Source organism: Chlorocebus sabaeus, chromosome 18 (assembly GCF_047675955.1).
Source record: "Chlorocebus sabaeus isolate Y175 chromosome 18, mChlSab1.0.hap1, whole genome shotgun sequence".
Lineage (NCBI taxonomy): Eukaryota > Metazoa > Chordata > Mammalia > Primates > Cercopithecidae > Chlorocebus > Chlorocebus sabaeus.
Window position 1 is genome coordinate 74798406 of NC_132921.1, and position 20280 is coordinate 74818685.

General features: G+C 41.6%; 2 protein-coding genes across 5 annotated transcripts in view; one reads left to right on the plus strand and one right to left on the minus strand.

The window, feature by feature from the left end:
• FAM210A (family with sequence similarity 210 member A) overlaps positions 1–5271 on the minus strand; it is a 58539-nt gene extending 53268 nt beyond the window's left edge. For 3 of the 4 annotated variants that reach the window (XM_037982536.2, XM_037982535.2, XM_037982537.2), the window contains exon 1: positions 5032–5271. The gene's annotated coding sequence lies outside the window, so the exon portion shown is untranslated. The remainder of the gene's footprint in view (positions 1–5031) is intronic. The other variant, XM_007974764.3, reaches the window with a different exon arrangement.
• A 90-nt stretch (positions 5272–5361) lies between these two features.
• The window catches only part of RNMT (RNA guanine-7 methyltransferase), a 40349-nt gene continuing 25430 nt past the window's right edge, over positions 5362–20280 (plus strand). The window contains exons 1-5 of the mRNA XM_007974762.3: positions 5362–5435; positions 9581–9709; positions 10458–10916; positions 15723–15858; positions 18413–18538. Coding sequence (XP_007972953.1) covers positions 10500–10916; positions 15723–15858; positions 18413–18538 — 679 coding nt within the window. The 5' untranslated portion in view covers positions 5362–5435; positions 9581–9709; positions 10458–10499. The remainder of the gene's footprint in view (positions 5436–9580; positions 9710–10457; positions 10917–15722; positions 15859–18412; positions 18539–20280) is intronic.

Below are 20280 nucleotides of genomic sequence, written 5' to 3' on the forward strand. Positions count from 1 at the left end.
GACACGGCCCCGCCACCCGGGATCCAACCATCCCTGCCGCAGACACGGCCCCGCCGCCCGGGATCCAACCATCCCTGCCGCAGACACGGCCCCGCCGCCCGCGATCCAACCATCCCTGCCGCAGACACGGCCCCGCCGCCCGCGATCCAACCATCCCTGCCGCAGACACGGCCCCGCCGCCCGGGATCCAACCATCCCTGCCGCAGACACGGCCCCGCCACCCGGGATCCAACCATCCCTGCCGCAGACACGCCCCGCCACCCGGGATCCAACCATCCCTGCCGCAGACACGGCCCCGCCACCGGGGATCCAACCATCCCTGCCGCAGACACGGCCCCGCCACCCGGGATGTTAAGGACCCGCAGTCAGTGGCAGCAGCTCCCACTGCAATCTCTGACCAGCAGAGAAGAGCAGCCCCAGAGCTCTTCATGGGTGCCTCAGGAGAACCAGCAACATCTTACAAGGTAACTACCTCAAGGGACATCATTACAGGTTCTTCAGGCAAAGCAGAGTTAATCTCCTCAAACAGAGGTGGAAGAATTGCTTCTACTGGCAAAAAAGAGTGAGTAAAATTTAGAAGTTTAACATCCCCAACTTCATCAGGATGTTCCCATATGGCCCTATTCCAAATGTGAGGATCCCATTCCTTCCCAATCAATGCCTTCATTTTAACAGCACACCAAGGTGAAGAAGGGAATTCAGTTAGCACTGTAATTCAGCCACCTACAGGATGAGACTCTGGGTTTGGTTTTCACCAACTCCAGCTCTGCAGCTACAAGAGATACAGGTTTCTTCAGGGCAGACACAGAAACTTTTCGGGTCACTTATGTGGAGCTTCAATCGGGAATTTGAAGCCTTAATTAAGCTTGCCCTTTGTTTTTTTGTTTTTTTTTTTTTTTTTGAGACAGTCTCACTCTGTTACTCAGTTTGGAGTGCAGGGGTGCGATCTCGGCTCACTGCAACCTCCGCCTCCTGGATTCAAGCGATTCTCCTGCCTCAGCCTCCCCAGTAGCTGGGATAATCCTTTTCTTTTCTCACTTTACACAGCACAGTTAAAAGCAACCAGCCTATCTTATTATACTCATTAATTTGATTAAAATGTTCTAAGGTATCAAATACCTGATCATTCTGAATCTTGTCTATAAGCATGAGTGGGAGCATCCAAGTGTGATCTTGTGCGTATCTCTTGCCACATCACACCATGGACTACCAGCACCCTCTTTTCCACTGGGAATACTCATTATTGCCTTTAAATCTGATCAGTCAAGAAAACCAGTTCCGGAAACACTATCATCAATTCATAAAACTCATCCTTAAGATTCTGCTCACTAGAAGCACTCTCACACCCAAATTTGAATCAGTCAGGGCTCTCCAGAGATACAGAACTGATAGGAAAAAATATAGATGTAGATAAAAACATAAATATCTTCATCTACATATAGACAGATATAGAGATATTGGTATTTTAGGGAACTGGCTTACACAATTGTAGGGGCTAGAAACTTCAAAATGTGTAGGGTAATCTACAGACAGGAAACTCAGGCAGGAATTGATGCTGTAGTCTTGAGGAAAATACTGTCCTCTTCAGGACACCTGTTTTGGCTTTTTTAGCCTTCAGTTGATTGAATGAGGTCCACCCACATTAATTAAGGTAATATCCTTTAGTTTAGGTCAGCTGATTATAGATGTTAACCACGTCTTCAGAAGACCATCATAGCATGAACCAAATTAGTATCTGATTAAATAACTAGGTATTATAGCCTAGCTAAGCTGACATAATAAAACTAATCATCACACACAGTATTACTCAACAAAATCTTATTTTCAACTGAAGGAAAAACCTTTTAAACAATAATATTTTATTTGTTCCAGAAAGGCCACAAAATTTTAGTAAGAACACTTTTCTGAGTAGAACAGAGGAAAAGTCCTTCATTCAAAAATAATTGTAGGAACAAAGCTTCCATGAACCACCTCTCTTCACAAAACACTATCTTAGGAAACTATAACATTGTATCTACATTTTTAAAACAATCTCTATGTTTCAAAAATATGATCTTCAACTCTACAACAGAAATCACACTTTAAAATTATACCTCTGACAGAAGTGCTCTCACTTTCTTACAAATGGGTTGAAATAAATCCTACACATCCTTTCCTTGTCTTGGTGGAGCTCACATTCCAGCAAGATAACATCCTTATTTAACTATGTTCTCTCTGGACATAATAACCCAGGTATTAAGAAATATCAAAACACTTTCTGAAAACCTATTTGCTAGGCAACTTCCAGTTCTGAGTATGACCTTCTAGCCAGCACTGTTTCATTATTAGCAGAATCTGGTCAATTAGCCAGACTGCCTGGGTCCAAATCCAGATCCCACTACTTACAAACTGCATGATCTTGGCCAAGTTACTTAACCCTCATCTGTAAAACACTCATAATTATACCACTGGGTTCAGTTAGAAATAAACGAGTGCAAATGAATAAAGCACTAAGCTCAAGTATTAGCTATTATTATTTTAATGTCCAGAAAATCAGAGATTACTCAGGTACTCAAGTATTAGCTGTTATTTTTTTATTACTAAAAAAATTTACTAAATTGTTTTAAAATTTAAAATTTTAAAAAGTACTCAAGTATTAGCTATTATTATTTTAATGTCCAGAAAATCAGAGATTACTCAGGTACTCAAGTATTAGCTGTTATTATTTTTTTATTACTAAAAAAATTTACTAAATTGTTTTAAAATTTAAAATTTTAAAAAGTACTCAAGTATTAGCTATTATTATTTTAATGTCCAGAAAACCAGCGATTACTCAGGTAATAATAAGGGAAAAATAACACCAATGGTAACTTTAAAATCATTTTTATCTGGCTCATTTACTTCTTACATTAACTGCTTTCAAGAATCCTTCCTCTCTATTCTCAAATGAATTTACATAACTTCTAGTTAAGTTTTATAAAAACTACAAAATGTAATCTCTATATATCCCATCATCGTGGAGTTTTCATAAACACATAGTTAAGGGGCTTTTGATCAAATAAAATTTTTTTGTTTTGATTTTTGAGACAGACAGTCTCGCTCTGTCGCCCAGGCTGGAGTGCAATGGTGCAATCTCGGCTCACTGCAACCTCCGCCTCCCAGGTTTAAGTGATTCTCCTGCCTCAGCCTCCTGAGTAGCTGAGATTACAGGCACGTGCCATCACGCCCCGCTAATTTTTGTATTTTTAGTAGAGACGGGGTTTCACCATGTTGGCCAGGCTGGTCTTGAACGTGATCCACCCACCTCGGTCTCCCAAAGAGATGGGATTACAGGAGTAAACCGCCGTGCCTGGTGTTTAAAAACATTAAAACATGCTTTCAAAAGTCTAAATTACACTCATTTTCTGTAAAATTACAACAGTAATTATCTCAAGAAACTTAAGCATCAGAACCAGGGAATGTAATTGCCTGGTTCTAATGCTTGGATATTGTCAGGCCTCTGAGCCCAAGCCAAGCCATCGCATACCCTGTGACTTGCACGTATATATACGCCCAGATGGCCTCAAGTAACTGAAGAATCACAAAAGAAGTGCAAATGCCCTGCCTCGCCTTAACGGATGACATTCCACCACAAAAGAAGTGAAAACGGCCGGTCCTTGCCTTAAGCGATGATATTAACTTGTGAAATTCCTTTTCCTGGCTCATCCTGGCTCAAGAAGCTCCCCCACCGAGCACCTTGTGACCCCCCCACTCCCGCCCTCCAGAGAACAACCCCCCTTTGACTGTAATTTTCCTTTACTTACCCAAATCCTATAAAACGGCCCACCCTTATCTCCCTTCGCTTTTCGGACTCAGCCTGCCTGCACCCAGGTGATTAAAAAGCTTTATTGCTCACACAAAGCCTGTCTGGTGGTCTCTTCACACGGACGCGCATGACAGATATGCCTATAATGTATTCGATCTTTAAGACCTTCACCTTTGCAATTGTCAATATTCATGAAATGAGATTCTCAACTTAGCTCATTTCATATAATAATACAAGCAGTCATCTGAAATTGATGGTTCATCCCTATTTGTGAAAAACAGGCGTCACTCTCGATTCAAAGTTTGAAAGGGGTCAACAACCTCAGATGCCCACAATTTACAAGTGATTAGATTGGAACTACAACGCTGCAAATGCTGCCTTCCCCAAAGCCAGGTCCATTCATTAATATATCTGTGCCTACTGACAAGAAGGCAGGCTGGTAAAGCACATTTTCAAAGCTGTTTTAAAGGGATCAATTTTGGTCAAGAGTAATTCAAGATGGATTGTAAAGCTGATCAGTTTTACACCCTTGGAAGGTGGGGACTTGACGCACGTCGTTAACATGTACACGCATCAATAATCCACAGGTAGTTTTGACCCTGATCTCAGGTTGAAAGTCCTCAACTATGGAGCTTTCGAGTTTCAGCACAGTAGGCGCTTTCACTCCCCAGTAGAAATCTGGGGTGATGGCCAAAAAAAGTGTGTTGTCTCCCCCAAACCACACCATGCCAAGTTCAGCCAACGCAGAGTAATGCACCCTTAGGTATGCGTCAAGAAGAGGTATAGGCTGTCCCTTTTCTCAAAACCTAACAGGTGAGAATGGCCTCTTGTGGCTTCCCAAATACGGCGGTAAGGACCAATCTGCCAGTTCCTAACAAGAAACTGCTAATTTTTAAAACCACTCCGAACGGGGGCGCTTCCAGACCCCTCCTCAACCGGCTTCCGAGGAAGAGAAGAGAAGATGGTGAAGGGTTACAGCAGAGCAGGCAGAAAAACCGTCCCAAAGCAAGATTTGCCAGGACACTGGCTCAACCGGAAGGGCGGGGGAGCCTCTCTGGGCCGGGGGCGGTGGGGTCTGCGGGTGTGGACGACCCCAGTCCGGCGGTCGTACACTGCCGCAGCCGGAAGAGCGGCGCCCGCAGAGCAGTTGCCGGGTTCGCGCCGCGACAGCTCCCGGACACACGCCCAGGGTTGAAGGTGCCCTCTAGACCCCTCCCGCTGCCCCAGAGGCCTGGGGCCCAGGCTACCTCTTAGGACGCTGGGGCCGCCGCCGCCGCCGCCGCTTCCCGCCGCGCAGGCTGGACCACAGCTCCGCGAACGCCACGGCAGTGTTACTCAGCAGAGCACCCCGACCGAGTGCGGGTCCGGGTGCCAGAACCCGCGGGACTCAGCCGGACGCTAGCCCCCTACCGCCTCCGGCCTGCCAGCCGCGCCCACTAGCAACGTGCTCGCGACCGCCCGTGCCCTCTCAGCGAAGCCTCCGCATGCCGCGCGCGGCACGTCGGGACTCGTAGTCCGGCGCGGAGGACTTGCGTCGCGGCACGCTCTCCTGAGCGGCGCCACGTGACCCCGCACCTCCGGAAGTGACGTAACCAGACACGCGTGGCGCGGGCCGCCGTTTCCGCAAACAGAATCGCGTTTGGGTGTGCTGGTGAGTGTGACGGCTGGAACTCCGACCCTTCCTTTCTTTGTGTTTATTCCTCGGCTGCCGTGGAGCGGTGGAGGTGGCACTCCCACTCCTGACATGGGCTCACTTCGGTTAGCCCTGTGCTTCACTGGCCGCGGCGTGCGTCTGTCGCCTTGTGTCCGCCGTCCCAAGCAAAATGGGAACTGCTTGGGGTGGGCGGGCGCTGTTGCTCCTCCAGACTGAGCGAGCCGGGGTGGGAGAAGCAGCCCGAAGAGCTGCTCCAGCTCGCGCCCCAGGGCCGTGCTGGGGAGGGGCGCGGGGTCCTCAGGTTTGTCTTGAGCGACGCCTCGGAAACCTGAACCAGAGGTTGAGTAACAGGCCGCGCCAATGACGGAGGGGAGAACTTGGCTGGAAGAGTCCCTTCTCGCCTCGCTGCGTCCTCTCGGGCCCGTAGTAGAGGGTCAAGCGGCTGGCTTGGGGCTTAAGAGCTTATCCCGCGTGGGCTTTATCCCCGCGGCCCTGGCGGCCCGCTGGGTCGTACCCCGAGGAACTGAAATGACGCAGAGACTTAGCCTGCTCCGGAGGTGTGGCTGGAAAGCCAGGTCGAAACGTCCGGGTGGTTATTTATCGCGTATCCTTCTCGATGTCGGTCGACCACCTCTGCAAGGTTTCTCCTCGAGGATTCTGAGGGACAGCTCTCTTTCCTTTGGAGTGTTTTCATTATTCCACTTTGAGTTTGGTTTGTTCCCCTCCATTTGTTAAATTGGTACATAGAAGTTGCACATATTTGGAGGTACAGGTGATATTTTGATACATGCATACAATGTGTAACGACCAAATCAGGGCGATTGGGGTATTTGTCATCTCAAACATTTATGTTTTCTTTATGTTGGGAGCATTCCAATTTTTCTTTTAGCTATTTTGAACTACACAATAAGTTACTGTTAACTGTGTCCACCCCACCGTACTATCAGGCACTAGATTTTATTTCTTCTGGGGTTTTTTTGTACCCATTAACCAGTTTCTCTTCTTCATCCCCGTCTTCCTGCTACCCTTCCCAGTCTGTGGTAACCACCATTTCACTCTTTACCTCCACAGTTTTAGCTCCCGCTTGAGTGACAACATGATAGTGTCTTCATGTGCCTGACTTATTTCACTTAACATGATGACATCCGGGTTTATCCATGTTGTTGCAAATGACAGGATTTCATTCTTTTTAATGACTCATATTCCATTGTGTGTATGTGCTGCATTATCTTTATTCATCTGTTGATGGACACTTAGGTTGATTCCGTATCTTGACTATTGTGAATAAACTTGAGACTGCAGATATTTCTTGGATATACTGATTTCCTTTCTTTTGGATCTATTCCCAAATTTGGAAAACTATTCATCAGACGGGGATTAACCAGAATATAGAAGAAACTCATCTCAATAGCGCCAGTTCTATTTTTTGGGTTTTTTTTTGAAGAACCTCCATACTTTTCCCAGTATGTAAATTAGTGGCTTGCTAATTTACATTCCCCCTAACGGTGTACAAGTGTTCCCTCTTTTCTGCATCCTCATCAGCATTTTTTTTTTTTTTTTTTGACGGAGCCTTGCTCTGTCACCCAGGCCGGAGTGCAGTGGCTTGATCTTAGTTCCCTGCAACCTTCACCTCTGGGTTCAAGCGATTCTCATGCCTCAGCCTCCACAGTAGCTGGTATTACAGGCGCACATCACCACGTCCGGCTAATTTTTGTATTTTTGGTAGAGATGGGGTTTCAGTATGTTGGCAGGCTGGTCTCGAACTCCTGACCTCAAGTGATCTGCCTACCTTCCCCTCCCAAAGTGCTGGGATTACAGGTGTGAGTGACCGCGACGGCCTTAGTATCCTTTTTTTAAAAGTCTTTCTGATAAAAGCCGTTTTAACCGAGATGAGATGGTATCTCATTGTGGTTTCGACTTGCATTTCCCTGGTATTACTGATATTGAGCATTTTTTACATATATACCTGTTGGCCATTTGTGTGTCTTTTAGGAAATGTCTATTCAGATCTTTTGCCCATTTGTAGTAGGATTGCTTCTTTTTTTTGCTATTGAGTTTCTTCTATATTCCGGTTGTGAATCCCCTGTCAGATGAATAGTTTCGCAGATACTTTCTCCCTTTCTGTAGGTTATCTCTTCACTCTTGTTTCCTTTGCTGTGCAGAAGTTTTTAGCTTGATATAATCCCATTTGTCTGTTTTTGCTTTGGTTGCCTGTACTTTTGAGGTCTTACCACAGAAATCTTTGCCCAGACCAGTGTCTTGAAGCATTTCCACAATGTTTTCTTCAAGTAGTTTCATACTTGCGGGTTTTAAATTTAAGTTTTCAGTCCATTTTGATTTGATTTTTGCATATGGTGAGAGAGAGTGGTCTAGATTTCCCAGCACCATTTTTTGAAGACACTGTTCGCTGTGTACATTCTTGGCACGTTTCTTGAAAACAAGTTGGCTGTAAACATGATGCTTGGTTTTAAACATTCTTACTCGTTGTTGTGGTCATCTGGAATGCTGTGTCATTTCTTCTGACCTAATTGATTATGTTTTTATGATGTCACATCTGTGATACCATAAAAGTAAGCGACATAAGTAAAATTCATGCTTAAATCTCGATACTAATTTTAGGTAATAATTATAGCTAAAGATAAGTCACATTGCTTTATTTGAATTTAAAGCCAATTTCCATTAAGAAATCAATGGCAGAGGAGGAGAACTAGGAATTTGATAAGTTGGTAGCCAGTTTTTCTAGATAATCATTTTAAGTATTTGTTCTGAAAATTACTTTTTTGATTTTTTGTTGTTGTTGTTCTCTCATTCAGTTCTATTTGGTACCTCTTGGTATTTTGTTACCTCAAATGGTGGATCATGAAAGCTAATAACCCTTGAAACCCTTACCCATTCGTAGTGACTTGTTACCCATTCCTTTAAGCAACTTAATTTCTTATTCTTTTTCATTATCCAAAAGGCTTATTTTTTTATTTATTTTTAGCACAACACAAACACTTCCTTCATGAAAAAGCTTTTTTTTTTTTTTAAGTGGGGTCTCACTTTGTTACCTAGGCTGTAGTGCAGTGGCGCAATCACAGCTCACTGCAGCCTGGACCTCCTAGGCTCAGGTCATTCTCCTACTTCAGCTTGCTGAGTAACTGGAACTAAGGCATGTGCTACCATGCCAGCTATTTTTTGTAGAGACGGGATTTTGCCATGTTGCCCAAGCTGGTCTCTAACTCCAGAGCTCAAGCAGTCTGCCCACCTCGGTCCCCCAAAGTGGTGGGCTTACAGGTGTGAGCCACTGTGCCGAACAAAAGCTTAACATTTTAATAGTGGTATGTAAGCTATAAACATCTTGAAAACATAATTTACCTTGAGCTTCTCTGTAGTAGGAGGTCACTAAGTTTGTTGAATGACTTAATAAATTAACCACCATAATTCTTTTTTTTTTTTTTTTTTTTTTTGAGACGGAGTCTCGCTCTGTCGCCCAGGCTGGAGTGCAGTGGCCGGATCTCAGCTCACTGCAAGCTCCGCCTCCTGGGTTCACGCCATTCTCCTGCCTCAGCCTCCCGAGTAGCTGGGACTACAGGCGCCCGCCACCTTGCCCGGCTAGTTTTTTGTATTTTTAGTAGAGACGGGGTTTCACCGTGTTAGCCAATCTCCTGACCTCGTGATCCGCCCGTCTCGGCCTCCCAAAGTGCTGGGATTACAGGCTTGAGCCACCGCGCCCGGCCCCACCATAATTCTTAACCAATAGATAGTTCAGTTATTTCTCTCTCTTTCCCATCTTAATGTAGGTCTAAGAACATATTTGAAGGAGACTTAATGGTCATCAAACTGCAGGCTGAGTCTTGAAACTTGTCTAAAGTCATTTCTACTCTCTCCACTTTCTACCTAATTGGAACACCCATTATGAAATATGATTTTAGAAGTTCTTGCTGTAGAATCCCAAACTTTTTCTGTTCTTGATGCCCTTAGTGTCCGTAGGCCAAAAGAAATGCAACAGTTCCATTTATTAAGTAGTTTACCCCAAAGAATTTGAAAGTATTTGTGGTCTAACAACTGTATGTCTGTTTAAAAAAATTAATACACATAAATTGAGGGGAAAGGTAATGTTTGTGTTTTATTCTTAATTAATCACAATCCCTTGGTAACAGGATGTGTGAACCTGTTGGGTACTATACAACTTCAAGCCTCGAAATCAGATAGGCACCGCCAACCTCGTTTCCTGTTTCACCTTGATTTTCTGTGATACCAAAATCTCAGCTTCACAAAGTCATTGAAAGGTATGTAGTGCAATCTGTTCAGTTGGAACTGTGCTGCACTTAAAGCTGGTAGTTTCTGTGATATCTTCCACGTTACGTCCTGTGGTGCCTGTGTGTTGTGGTGCCAACCATGCAGTTTGGGAACCAGAGTTATGGAGTAAGGGTCAGAACTGAAGTGGAGCTAGTGCGTGTGTATCCCCACTTCATTCATCAGCTTTAATGCCAACAGTGACTTTTATGAGTAAGATTATAGAATTATGGGGGGATTATACTTAGTATTACCATATTCAGAAATTCGTACATAATATCGATTAACATTTTTTAATATTCTCTCTACAATGAGATTTTCTAAAACTCCTGGTTGATCAGAATCTTTTTTTTTTTTTTTTTAAATCAAATTCGAGTTAAAATTATTTTAGGCCGGTCGCGGTGGCTTACGCCTGTAATTCCAGCATTTTGGAAGGCCGAGGGAGGCGGATCACCTGGGGTCAGGAGTTAGAGACCAGCCTGCCCAACATGACGAAACCGTGACTCTACTAAACATAGAAAAAATTAGCCGGGCCTGTTGGCAGGCACCTGTAATCCCAGCTACTCGGGAGGCTGTGGCAGGAGAATCGCTTGAACCCTGGAGGCAGAGCTTGCAGTGAGCCGAAATCATGCCATTGCTCTCCCGCCTGGGTGACAAAAGGGAAACTGTCTCAAAAAAAAAAAAAAAAATTGTTTTAAAGTCTTAGTGTTTACAAGTAATACCAATTTTTTGTCATTCTAGTGTTGGTTCATGAAGTTTTACCATCAATTCAAGCAATCATAAATGGCAAATTCTACAAAAGCAGAGGAATATGAAAAGATGTCTCTTGAACAGGCAAAAGCGTCAGTGAATTCTGAAACAGAGCCTTCATTCGATATTAATGAAAACACAACAGCTTCTGGGACTGGGCTTTCTGAAAAGACTTCTGTCTGTAGACAAGTAGACACAGCAAGAAAGAGAAAAGAGTTTGAAGATGATCTTGTAAAGGAAAGTTCTAGTTGTGGGGAAGACACTCCATCCAAGAAGAGAAAACTTGATCCCGAAGTTGTCCCAGAGGAAAAAGATTGTGGTGATGATGAAGGCAATTCAAAGAAAAGAAAAAGAGAAACTGAGGATGTTCCAAAAGATGAATATTCTACTGGGGATGGCACTCAAAATAAGAGAAAAATAGCACTTGAGGATGTTCCTGAAAAGCAGAAAGTATGTTCAGTGTATTTTCTTTTACTCAGAATATGTAAGTCTGAAATGTGGAACACCTGTGCAATCGTACTGATCTTTTTACATAATCTTAATAGCTTAAGAATGTTCTGTTTTTAATAGATATGGTCTTAAGACAAAGTAGGCTTTTAACTCTTATGATTTCTGTTAAGGCGAAACATCTCCTGCTAATGAGATAGATTTTTTAGTTTTTGTTTGTTTTTATTTTCTAATGAGATAATCTTTATCTTATTTTAGAATCTTCTTTAACTAGAAACTTTTTTTTTTCCGAGACGGAGTCTTGCACCATCGCCCAGGCTGGAGTGTGATGGTGTGATCGAAGCTCACTGCAGCCACAACCTCCTGGGCATTAGCAGTCCTCGCCCGTGACTAGAAACTTGAAAGCTACTTTGCTCTCTGTTGGTGTTTTTAAAAAGACTAGAGTATGAGATCCAAGTGATTTACCTATTTTCCTTTTTTATTAGGTGTTCGGCTCCAGTTTTTTTGTCAGAAGTTATCACTTAAAAAGGGATAACTTTTAAAATTATACCTAGCTTTACTTCCCTTTATTAATGTAATTTCTTAAACTGTTTTCAACTTATTAATGTATTTTACATACTGTTTTAGTTAAGTGAATACAAATGCCTAATATGTAGTAAAGATACCACAGAGCAAGTTGTTTTCATCTGGAAGTACTTCATTAGAAAGGAATTTGAGGCAGAATTTGGAGTTAGAGGAAAAAAGTACTTTAATGAGTAAATAAAATTCTGCCATTGGCCCTTATGAGGAAAGTGACTGATAGTGAGGCTTTTGTCATTAATGGAATGTGAATTCTTTTAACAGAGGGGAGTTATTTGTTTGTTTTTGAGACAGAGTCTCACTAAGAGTGCAATGGTGCAAACTCAGCTCACTGCCACCTCCACCTCCTGGGTTCAAGTGATTCTCCTGCCTCAGCCTCCCGAGTAGGTGGGACTATAGGCGCCCACCACCATGCCCGGCTAATTTTGTATTTTTAGTAGAGATAGGATTTCACCGTATTGGCCAGGCTGGTCTTGAACTCCTTGTCATGCACGTACGTGTGAAGAGACCACCAAACAGGCTTTGTGTGAGCAATAAAGCTTTTTATTGTAAAGCAATAAAGCCTGGGTGCAGGCGGGCTGAGTCCGAAAAGATAGCAAAGGGAGAGGGTAGGTAAAGGAAAATTACAGTCAAAGGAGGGTTGTTCTCTGGCGTGTAGGAGTGAGAGTCACAAGGTGCTCAGTGGGGGAGCTTTTTGAGCCAGGATGAGCCAGGAAAAGGAATTTCACAAGGTAATATCATCGCTTAAGGCAAGGACCTGCCGTTTTCACTTCTTTTGTGGTGGAATGTCATCGGTTAAGGGAGGCAGGCCATTCGCACTTCTTTTGTGATTCTTCAGTTACTTGAGGCCATCGGGGCATATATGTGCAAGTCACAGGGGATGCGATGGCTTGGCTTGGGCTCAGAGGCCTGACATTCCTGCCTTCTTATGTTAATAAGAAAAATTAAAAAAAATAGTGTGAAGTGTTGGGGTGGCGAAAATTTTTGGGGAGTAGTATGGAGAGAGAATGGGTGATGTTTCTCAGGGCTGCTTCAAGCGGGATTAGGGGCAGCCTGGGAACCTGGAGTGGGAGGATGAAGCTGAAGGGAGATCTTGTGGTCAGGGGTGATATTGTGGGGTCGTTAGAAGAAACACTGGTCGTATTGAATGATTGGTGATGGCCTGGCTGCGGTTTTGTATGAATTTAAAAACTAAATGGAAGACACAAGGTCTGTATAAAACAAGGAGAAAAGTGGGTATTAAAGGACTAAGAATTGGGAGGGCCCAGGACGTCCAATTAGAGAATGCCCCAGGGGGTTCAGCATAATTACCTGCCTGGTTGGCAAGTTTTTGGGCTCTATCCTTGAGTTTTTTTACGTTGTCATACACCAGGCCAGATCGATTTAGGTAAAAACAACACTCTTCATTTAAGAATTAGAGCCCTCCTTTTTCAGCAGTGAGTAAGTCTAGGCCTCGGCGGTTTTGGAGGACAGCTGCAGCTAAAGAGTCAACTTGGGCCTGGAGGACTGATAAAGTTTGTGATATGTCTGTGATGCTAGCAGAGAAGTCATTAGACAGGCTACAGAAAGTCGTGACAGAGGTTGAAATGCCTGCTATTCCAGTACCGAGAGCAATAGTGGAGGCAGAAAGTCCTAAACCAACCAGCAAGGGAATTAGTGGAATAACTGTTTTTTGTCGTGTCAGTGTCATGAGGGGAACAGGGAGCTCTTCGGTCCCATTTGCCAATTGAATTTTGGGAGTAAGGAAAACTAGTGTGCATGTGCCCGTCCAATTAGCAGGTAGGACACATGTGGGTAGAGGATCCACAGAGGAAGAAGAGACCTTGTGCAAGGCAAAACTGGCCAAACCGAGGAATTATGTCTGACAGAAGGGAAGAAATGACCACGGTGGCCTTCTCAGACCCTGTGGGAAAGGCCTCTACTTATCCAGTGGAAGTGTCTACCTAGACTAAGAGGTATTTTAGTTTTCTGACATGTGAGTAAAGTCAATTTGCCCGTCCTGGGCAGGGGCAAATCCCCGAGCTTGATATGCAGGAAAGGGAGGGGGCCTGAGCAATCCCTGAGGGGTAGTAGAATAGCAGATGGAACACTGAGAAGTGATCTCCTTTAGGATAGATTTCCATGATGGAAAGGAAATGAGAGGTTCTGAGAGACAGGCTAGCGGCTTGTAACCTACATGGAAGAGGTTATGAAATGACGACAGAATAGAATGGGCCTGTGAGGCTGGAAGGAGATATTTTCCTTGGTCTAAGAACCATTTGCCTTGTGTGGGAAGAGATTGACAGGTGGGAAGTTTCAGCGGGGGGGAGTAGGTGGGAGTGGCCAATGTGAAGGAGGAAAACTGCCATGAGGGATAGAAGTTGGAATGCTAGCTGCTTTTTTAGCTAACTTATCAGCATAAGCATTGTCCTGAGCGATGGTTGGGGGAAGAAAATAGATTTTGGAAGTTATGAGAACTGTAGAGAGTTGAGCATAGTTCGTGATTTTTAGGGCTTCTAACAGTATTAAAGCAGTGGCAGCCGCTGCGTGCAGACAGGAGGGCTAGGCTAAAACAGTAAGGTCGTTTGGACAGAAAGGCAAGGACCGGCCATTTTCACTTCTTTTGTAGTGGAATGTCGTGGGTTAAGGCAAGGCAGGGCATTTGCACTTCTTTTGTGATTCTTCAGTTACTTCAGGCCATCTGGGCGTATACGTGCAAGTCACAGGGGATGCGATGGCTTGGCTTGGGCTCAGATGCCTGACACTCCTGACCTCGTGATCTGCCTGCCTCAGCCTCCCGAAGTGCTGGGATTATAAGCGCGAGACGCTGCACCCAGCTGGGAGCTTGTATTTTAAACATAGTTTTCAAACTTTTACTAGCCCCAGAACCTCTTTTTCAAATGAAAATCTTACACTTAAACCTGTTATGTAAAATAGGTCAAGGATTTGCTGAAAGGCCGTTCAGCACATCAGTGAGATTCAGCACTTTGGCTGAAAAGGGACGTAGGAGGATTTGAAGCCCTTTACAAACTATCATGGCATTTTTACAGGATTTCTAGGGACTCAGGAAGCACAAATTGAAAACTGTTGGGTTACAGATAACATATATGATAGCGTTATTATAATAGAAATCACTAACACTGCACATTGCCTACTGAATTCTAATCTCTTTTTTTCCTTTTCTTTTCTTTTTTTTTTTGAGACAGTCTCGCTCTGTTGCCCACGCTGGAGTGCAGTGGCCCGATCTTGGCTCACCGCAATCTCCACCTCCTGGGTTCAAGCGATTCTCCTGCCTCAGCCTCCCGGGTAGCTGGAATTACAGGTGTGCACCACCACACCCAGCTAATTTTTGTATTTTTAGTAGAGATGGAGTTTCACCATGTTGGCCAGGCTGGTCTCAAACTCCTGACTTCAAGTCCTCCCACCTGGGCCTCCCAAAGTGCTAGGATTACAGGTGTGAGCCACTTCTCCCAGCCCTAATCTCTTTATATGCATTATCTTTAATTTTCACAAGTTTTATAAAAATAATGTAATTATAGCTTATTCCTAATTTATTCTCTTATAGAAACACCAAACATTGACTGTCATTTATCGAACTGAATAATCAGAATTCTGGAAGAGTACGGGGTTTATTAAGACATTGACACTAAAATTATACAGATGAAATATCACAATGAAAATTTTAAACCTAGAGATGTTTTTCAAAATAGGGTGATATGTTTGGGTGTGTCCTCACCGGGATCTCATCTTGAATTGTAGCTCTCATAATTCCCACATGTGTGGGAGGAACCTGGTGTGAGATCATTGTATCACTGCGGTTCCCCCACACTGTTCTCATGGTAATGAAGAAGTCTCACGAGATCTGGTGGTTTGATAAGGGGTTTCTGCTTTCACTTGGCTCTCGTTCTCTCTCGCCTGCTGCCATGTAAGACCTGCCTTTCGCCTTCCACCCTGATTGTGAGGCCTCCCCAGTCACGTGGAACTGTGAGTCCGTTAAGCCTCTTTTTCTTTATAAATTACCAGCCTCGGGTGTGTCTTTATCAGCAGCGTGAAGACGGACTGATACTCAAGGACTCAGAAAACAAATCTTAGGTCTAATGATAATTAGTGAGACTTCTGTGGTTAATTGCCATTGTTTAGTGAAGTTTACCAATTCTAATAGTATTTTATCCATTCCCAGGTGAAATGTTCTGAGGCTTATTTTTACCATGTTCTGATCCTTGATGTTTTTCTATTCTGTTTTATTTTCAGAATCTGGAAGAAGGACACAGCTCGGCAGTGGCTGCCCATTACAATGAACTTCAGGAAGTTGGTTTGGAGAAGCGTAGTCAAAGTCGTATTTTTTACCTAAGAAACTTTAATAATTGGATGAAAAGTGTTCTCATTGGTAGGGTGGTTTTTTGCTGTTAGCTTGCCGTTTTTCATTTTAGCTTATGTTTCCTTTTTTCTCCCCACTGGTGTAACCAGCGCCAAGCGACTAAGTCTTTAATTCCTGCTCATTTAATTATCAAACCTTGACTTTATAAAGCTAGAGCCAAGACTAAGTCTTAAAGACAGATTCTTCTAATACTTGTGGTTGATGGTAAGATGTTAATGGGTGTTTAGTTGATATGTTGAGGACGGTAAGATGTTAATGGGTGTTTAGTTGATATGTTGAGGACGGGTAAGATGTTAATGGGTGTTTAGTTGATATGTTGATTACGGTAAGATGTTAATGAGTGTTTAGTTGATATGTTGACCAGGCTTTCAGAAGGCAATATGTTTCTTTAATGCATAGAATTAAGGTTACCCAGCACTATTAAGTAATGATTCTGTTTTACCCTCATAGTTTTGGAGCAACTGCATATTGTTGGTTAAACTTTTAGGTTTCATTAAGTCAAGAAATAGGCAGTGTCTTGATTTGTGTAGGCCTTCAATTAGTTGATAAAGATCATGTGTATTACACTGAGGATAGATAAAGACTTTTTTGAGTCAACATTTTGTCTGTGGAATGAAAGTGAGCAGAGAAAATATGATTCAGAATACAATTCTTATCAGCACCATAAGATAGGGTAAAAAAATATATAATTATTGCTCTGTATATTTAGTGCATTGAGTAGTCAGACTCTTAAATTTAGAGAACTTTAAAAAGTGGTTTAAAATTTTTCGTAATATTTTTTTCAAGCCAGTCAAAGAAGAAATGAGGATGCTTTCTTAATAATGCTAGAAAGAATAAAGTGCGAATTATGGGTACTTCGTACTAGTTTTGATGATAATTTACTAATTTTGAAAGATAAATTAATTACCTATTCTGAGAAGTATTAGTAGGAATGAATTAGGCTTATTTTGAACACATTTTAGTATTTTGTGTATCACTTGTTTTTAACATTCATGTTTTGTTACAAAAATATTTATTTGACTCTACCATGTGTCAGCTTAGGCTAAATGAGTGTTCACTTTTTTTTTTTCCCCCTCAAGATTAATGTAATGGCATTTTCAATCTCTACTCATAAGGTTCTCTCTCTACCCCAGTCCTAATTTCTTTTCAACCTTTCTCTTCCTTCATTATCCTCAATGATGCAGATAACTTATTGTATTTTTTATGAATTCTTATTTATTCATTTATTTTTTACTGAATAACTTTTTCGAGTCCATATTTTCCACATTGTAACATGTATTATTTCTATAATCAGAAAAGAGGTATTTTTTTAAAGGACTGAAGTCAGAGTTGGCAAAATTGTCTCTCAGCAAATACAGGGTATTCTTTCCTTCTTCAACTGTTCTAGCAACTCTCTTAATGTGTGCTTTGCACCTGTCTTTAACGTCCTAATGCCATCAGTGTGATTTGTTCCAAGCTTTCTCTCTGACTTCTTCCTTTCTCAACACTCATTCTTTGTCACTCATTTTCTCTTTCTTCTTGGTGCTTATAGCTTGGTAAGTAAACAGTTGAGTACAGTTCTGGAATGTGATAAAGGCTTTTTTGAAATTGTTTCTTGATGATTTCCTGTCTCGTTAGTCTTACTGTAGATAAATGCAGAGATTTTATAATTGTTTTTCACTCTTTCAGTATTTTTATGCTATTAAGATTCGTGGCAGAAAGTTAAATTTTATGGAACACTTGTGCTTCTGTTGAAGTTACTTTAAGTTCCTGCAGAAGGTGAAAGCACTTGTACAGGACATTTTAGCCATCAGAATAATACACGCTTGAGCTCGAAAGTGTTCAACTCAGTGATAAAGACAAGGAGAATGTGTCTAGGATTCAGTGTTATATCAGGTTTTAGAACTGTTGAATACTTAACTTGCCTGCGAGTATTAATATGCCTTTAATTGATGTTTGAACAATTTGCCTATTGATGTTTGGAGGCCTACTGATTTTATCTGTTGGCCGTTAATGTCATTTAGTAGACTGGGGTCTACCAAATTCTGATGATGCTAAAACTAAAAGACATAGTGCTTTTTTTTTTGTTTTTCTAGTTTTTATATTTCTCTTGGTGGTAAGCCTGACATCTTTCGTAATCAAGCTCTTTTATCATTCCATAACAACTTTGGCTTACTTATGTGTCTGCTGTTAAACACCTAGAGAAAGCTACAAAATAAATTATGAATAATTAGTTTTTCTCATCCTTACTTAGCTTTTTCTCTTATCCTGAACAAGTGTTGTGTTGTCTTAATTAGAATTTTACATATCTGCTATTTAAAATTCATTTTTGAAAGTAACATTCAAAATGCTGCCTTAATTTTCCAAAACACCAGACACATACTGTTTAATGACAGAGGATCAGATTAATCAACTCTTAGTCATATTTTTAGTTACTTATCAAAAGTTACAAATTACATAAATGGATGTGTAATCGTTTATGTTACATATTGGGCAAAAGATAGTAGGTTATTAGAGGTAACAGTTTATACTTCAGTAAAATTGAAGAAGAGGTAGTTTATTGTGACTGATTTCTGTCTCTTAGGAGAATTTTTGGAAAAGGTACGACAGAAGAAAAAACGTGATATCACTGTTTTGGACCTGGGATGTGGTAAAGGTGGAGATTTGCTCAAATGGAAAAAAGGAAGAATTAACAAGCTAGTTTGTACTGGTAAGATAAATAATGATATGAGAAAGAATAATTTGTAGTCAGGTAAATGGAAAATAAGAAGGATTATCTCTAATTACAAGATACCTGGGACTATGCATGAGATGAGTTTTTTTTTTGTTGTTTTTTTTGTTTTTTTGTTTTTTTGTTTTTAATTAGTTATGGCCTGACGCAGTAGCTAACGCCTGTAATCCCAACACTTTGGAAGGCAGAGGTGGGTGAATCACTTGAGGTCAGGAGTTTGAGACCAGCCTGGCCAACATTGTGAAACCCTGTCTCTACCAAAAATACAAAAAATTAGCTGGGCATGGTGGTGCACACCTGTAATCCCAGCTACTCAGGAAGCTGAGGCAGGAGAATCGCTTGTACCCAGGAGGTGAAGGTTACAGTAAGACGAGATCGCGCCACTGCACACCAGCCTCAGTGACAGAGTAAGACTCCATCTCAAAAAAAAAAAAAAAAAAAAAAAATTAGTTACAAGACTTTCCTGATAGTTTTATTTCACAGTAAGATGAAATAAGCCAAGACTTTCCTGATAGTTTTATTTCACAGTAAGATGAAATAAGCCTGGGATAACGTTTCCTTCCCAAAAGAAAGGGAGCTATCAAAGGTGGTTGGAGTCATGTCTAAAGGGCAGACTTGAAAAGGTTTCCATTGGCAAAAATGGGACAATTTTAACATTAAAAAAAGTAGCTGTTGGACACATCAAATCAGAAAAAAACATTGTTCACCCTTGGAGGTTGCTAAGAAACTTACTATTCTGAAACTTATAAGTTAAGGGGAGGGAATCAAACATTTGTAATCAGACGGGTGAAAAGGGCAATTCTTTTTTTTTTAATCAGATAAATCGAAGAGGAATGATAGAATTAGAAAATTATTTTTTCATTCTTTATGAAATAATAGATCTAGGCAATAATTTTTTTTTACTACCGAAGCCATTAAGGGAAAAGTTGATAGTAATGCAATGAATCAATCAATCAGTCACCTTAGCCCAGTCTAAACAGTGAAGTGGGACGAGTAGACGTCAGCATCTTTCTGATGTGGTGAGTTAAAAAGAGATACATACCCCCACTACTGAAGTACTGCCCAAATTAGCAGTTCTCAAATTTTTGGTTTTATGAGCCCTGTACACTTAAAAATTATTGAGGACCCCAGAAAGCTTTTTTGTATGTAATTATGGTAAGTAGCTATTGATACTTACTATACTAGAAATTAAAGCTGAGAAATTTGAAAATATTTTTTAGTTCATTAAAATAAAAGAAGGCTGGCTTTTACATTTTTGCAAATCCCTTTAGAGTTTGGAATTACAGGAGACAGCTGGATTCTCACACCTGTTTCTGCGTCCAATATGTTGTGATTTTATTTTGGTTGATATGTAGTTGTAAAATAAAGGAGTAGTTTAATAGCCTTTTTTGATAATTGTAGATATTCCTCTTTGTTACTACATCAAAACTCAATAAGTGGTAGTTTCTTAAAGAGTAGTCACAATATGGAATCTGAAACCTTACTGATGAACTTTTTATACTGTGTAACATTAAAATCCATTGGTCTGTCTTGCACTTCCTGCATAATTTTATAGTATTTGGAAAATATTGTTCACTAAAGTTATGCCGATCTAATTGTTGAGAATCAAAAAATCACGTGTTTAGTATCACTGCCAATCAGAAAAGTATTGGGAAGAAGTCCAGCCCACAGTGATCAATACAAGTTTTTCAGGATTATAATTCTTATTTGAAAGTCAGTTT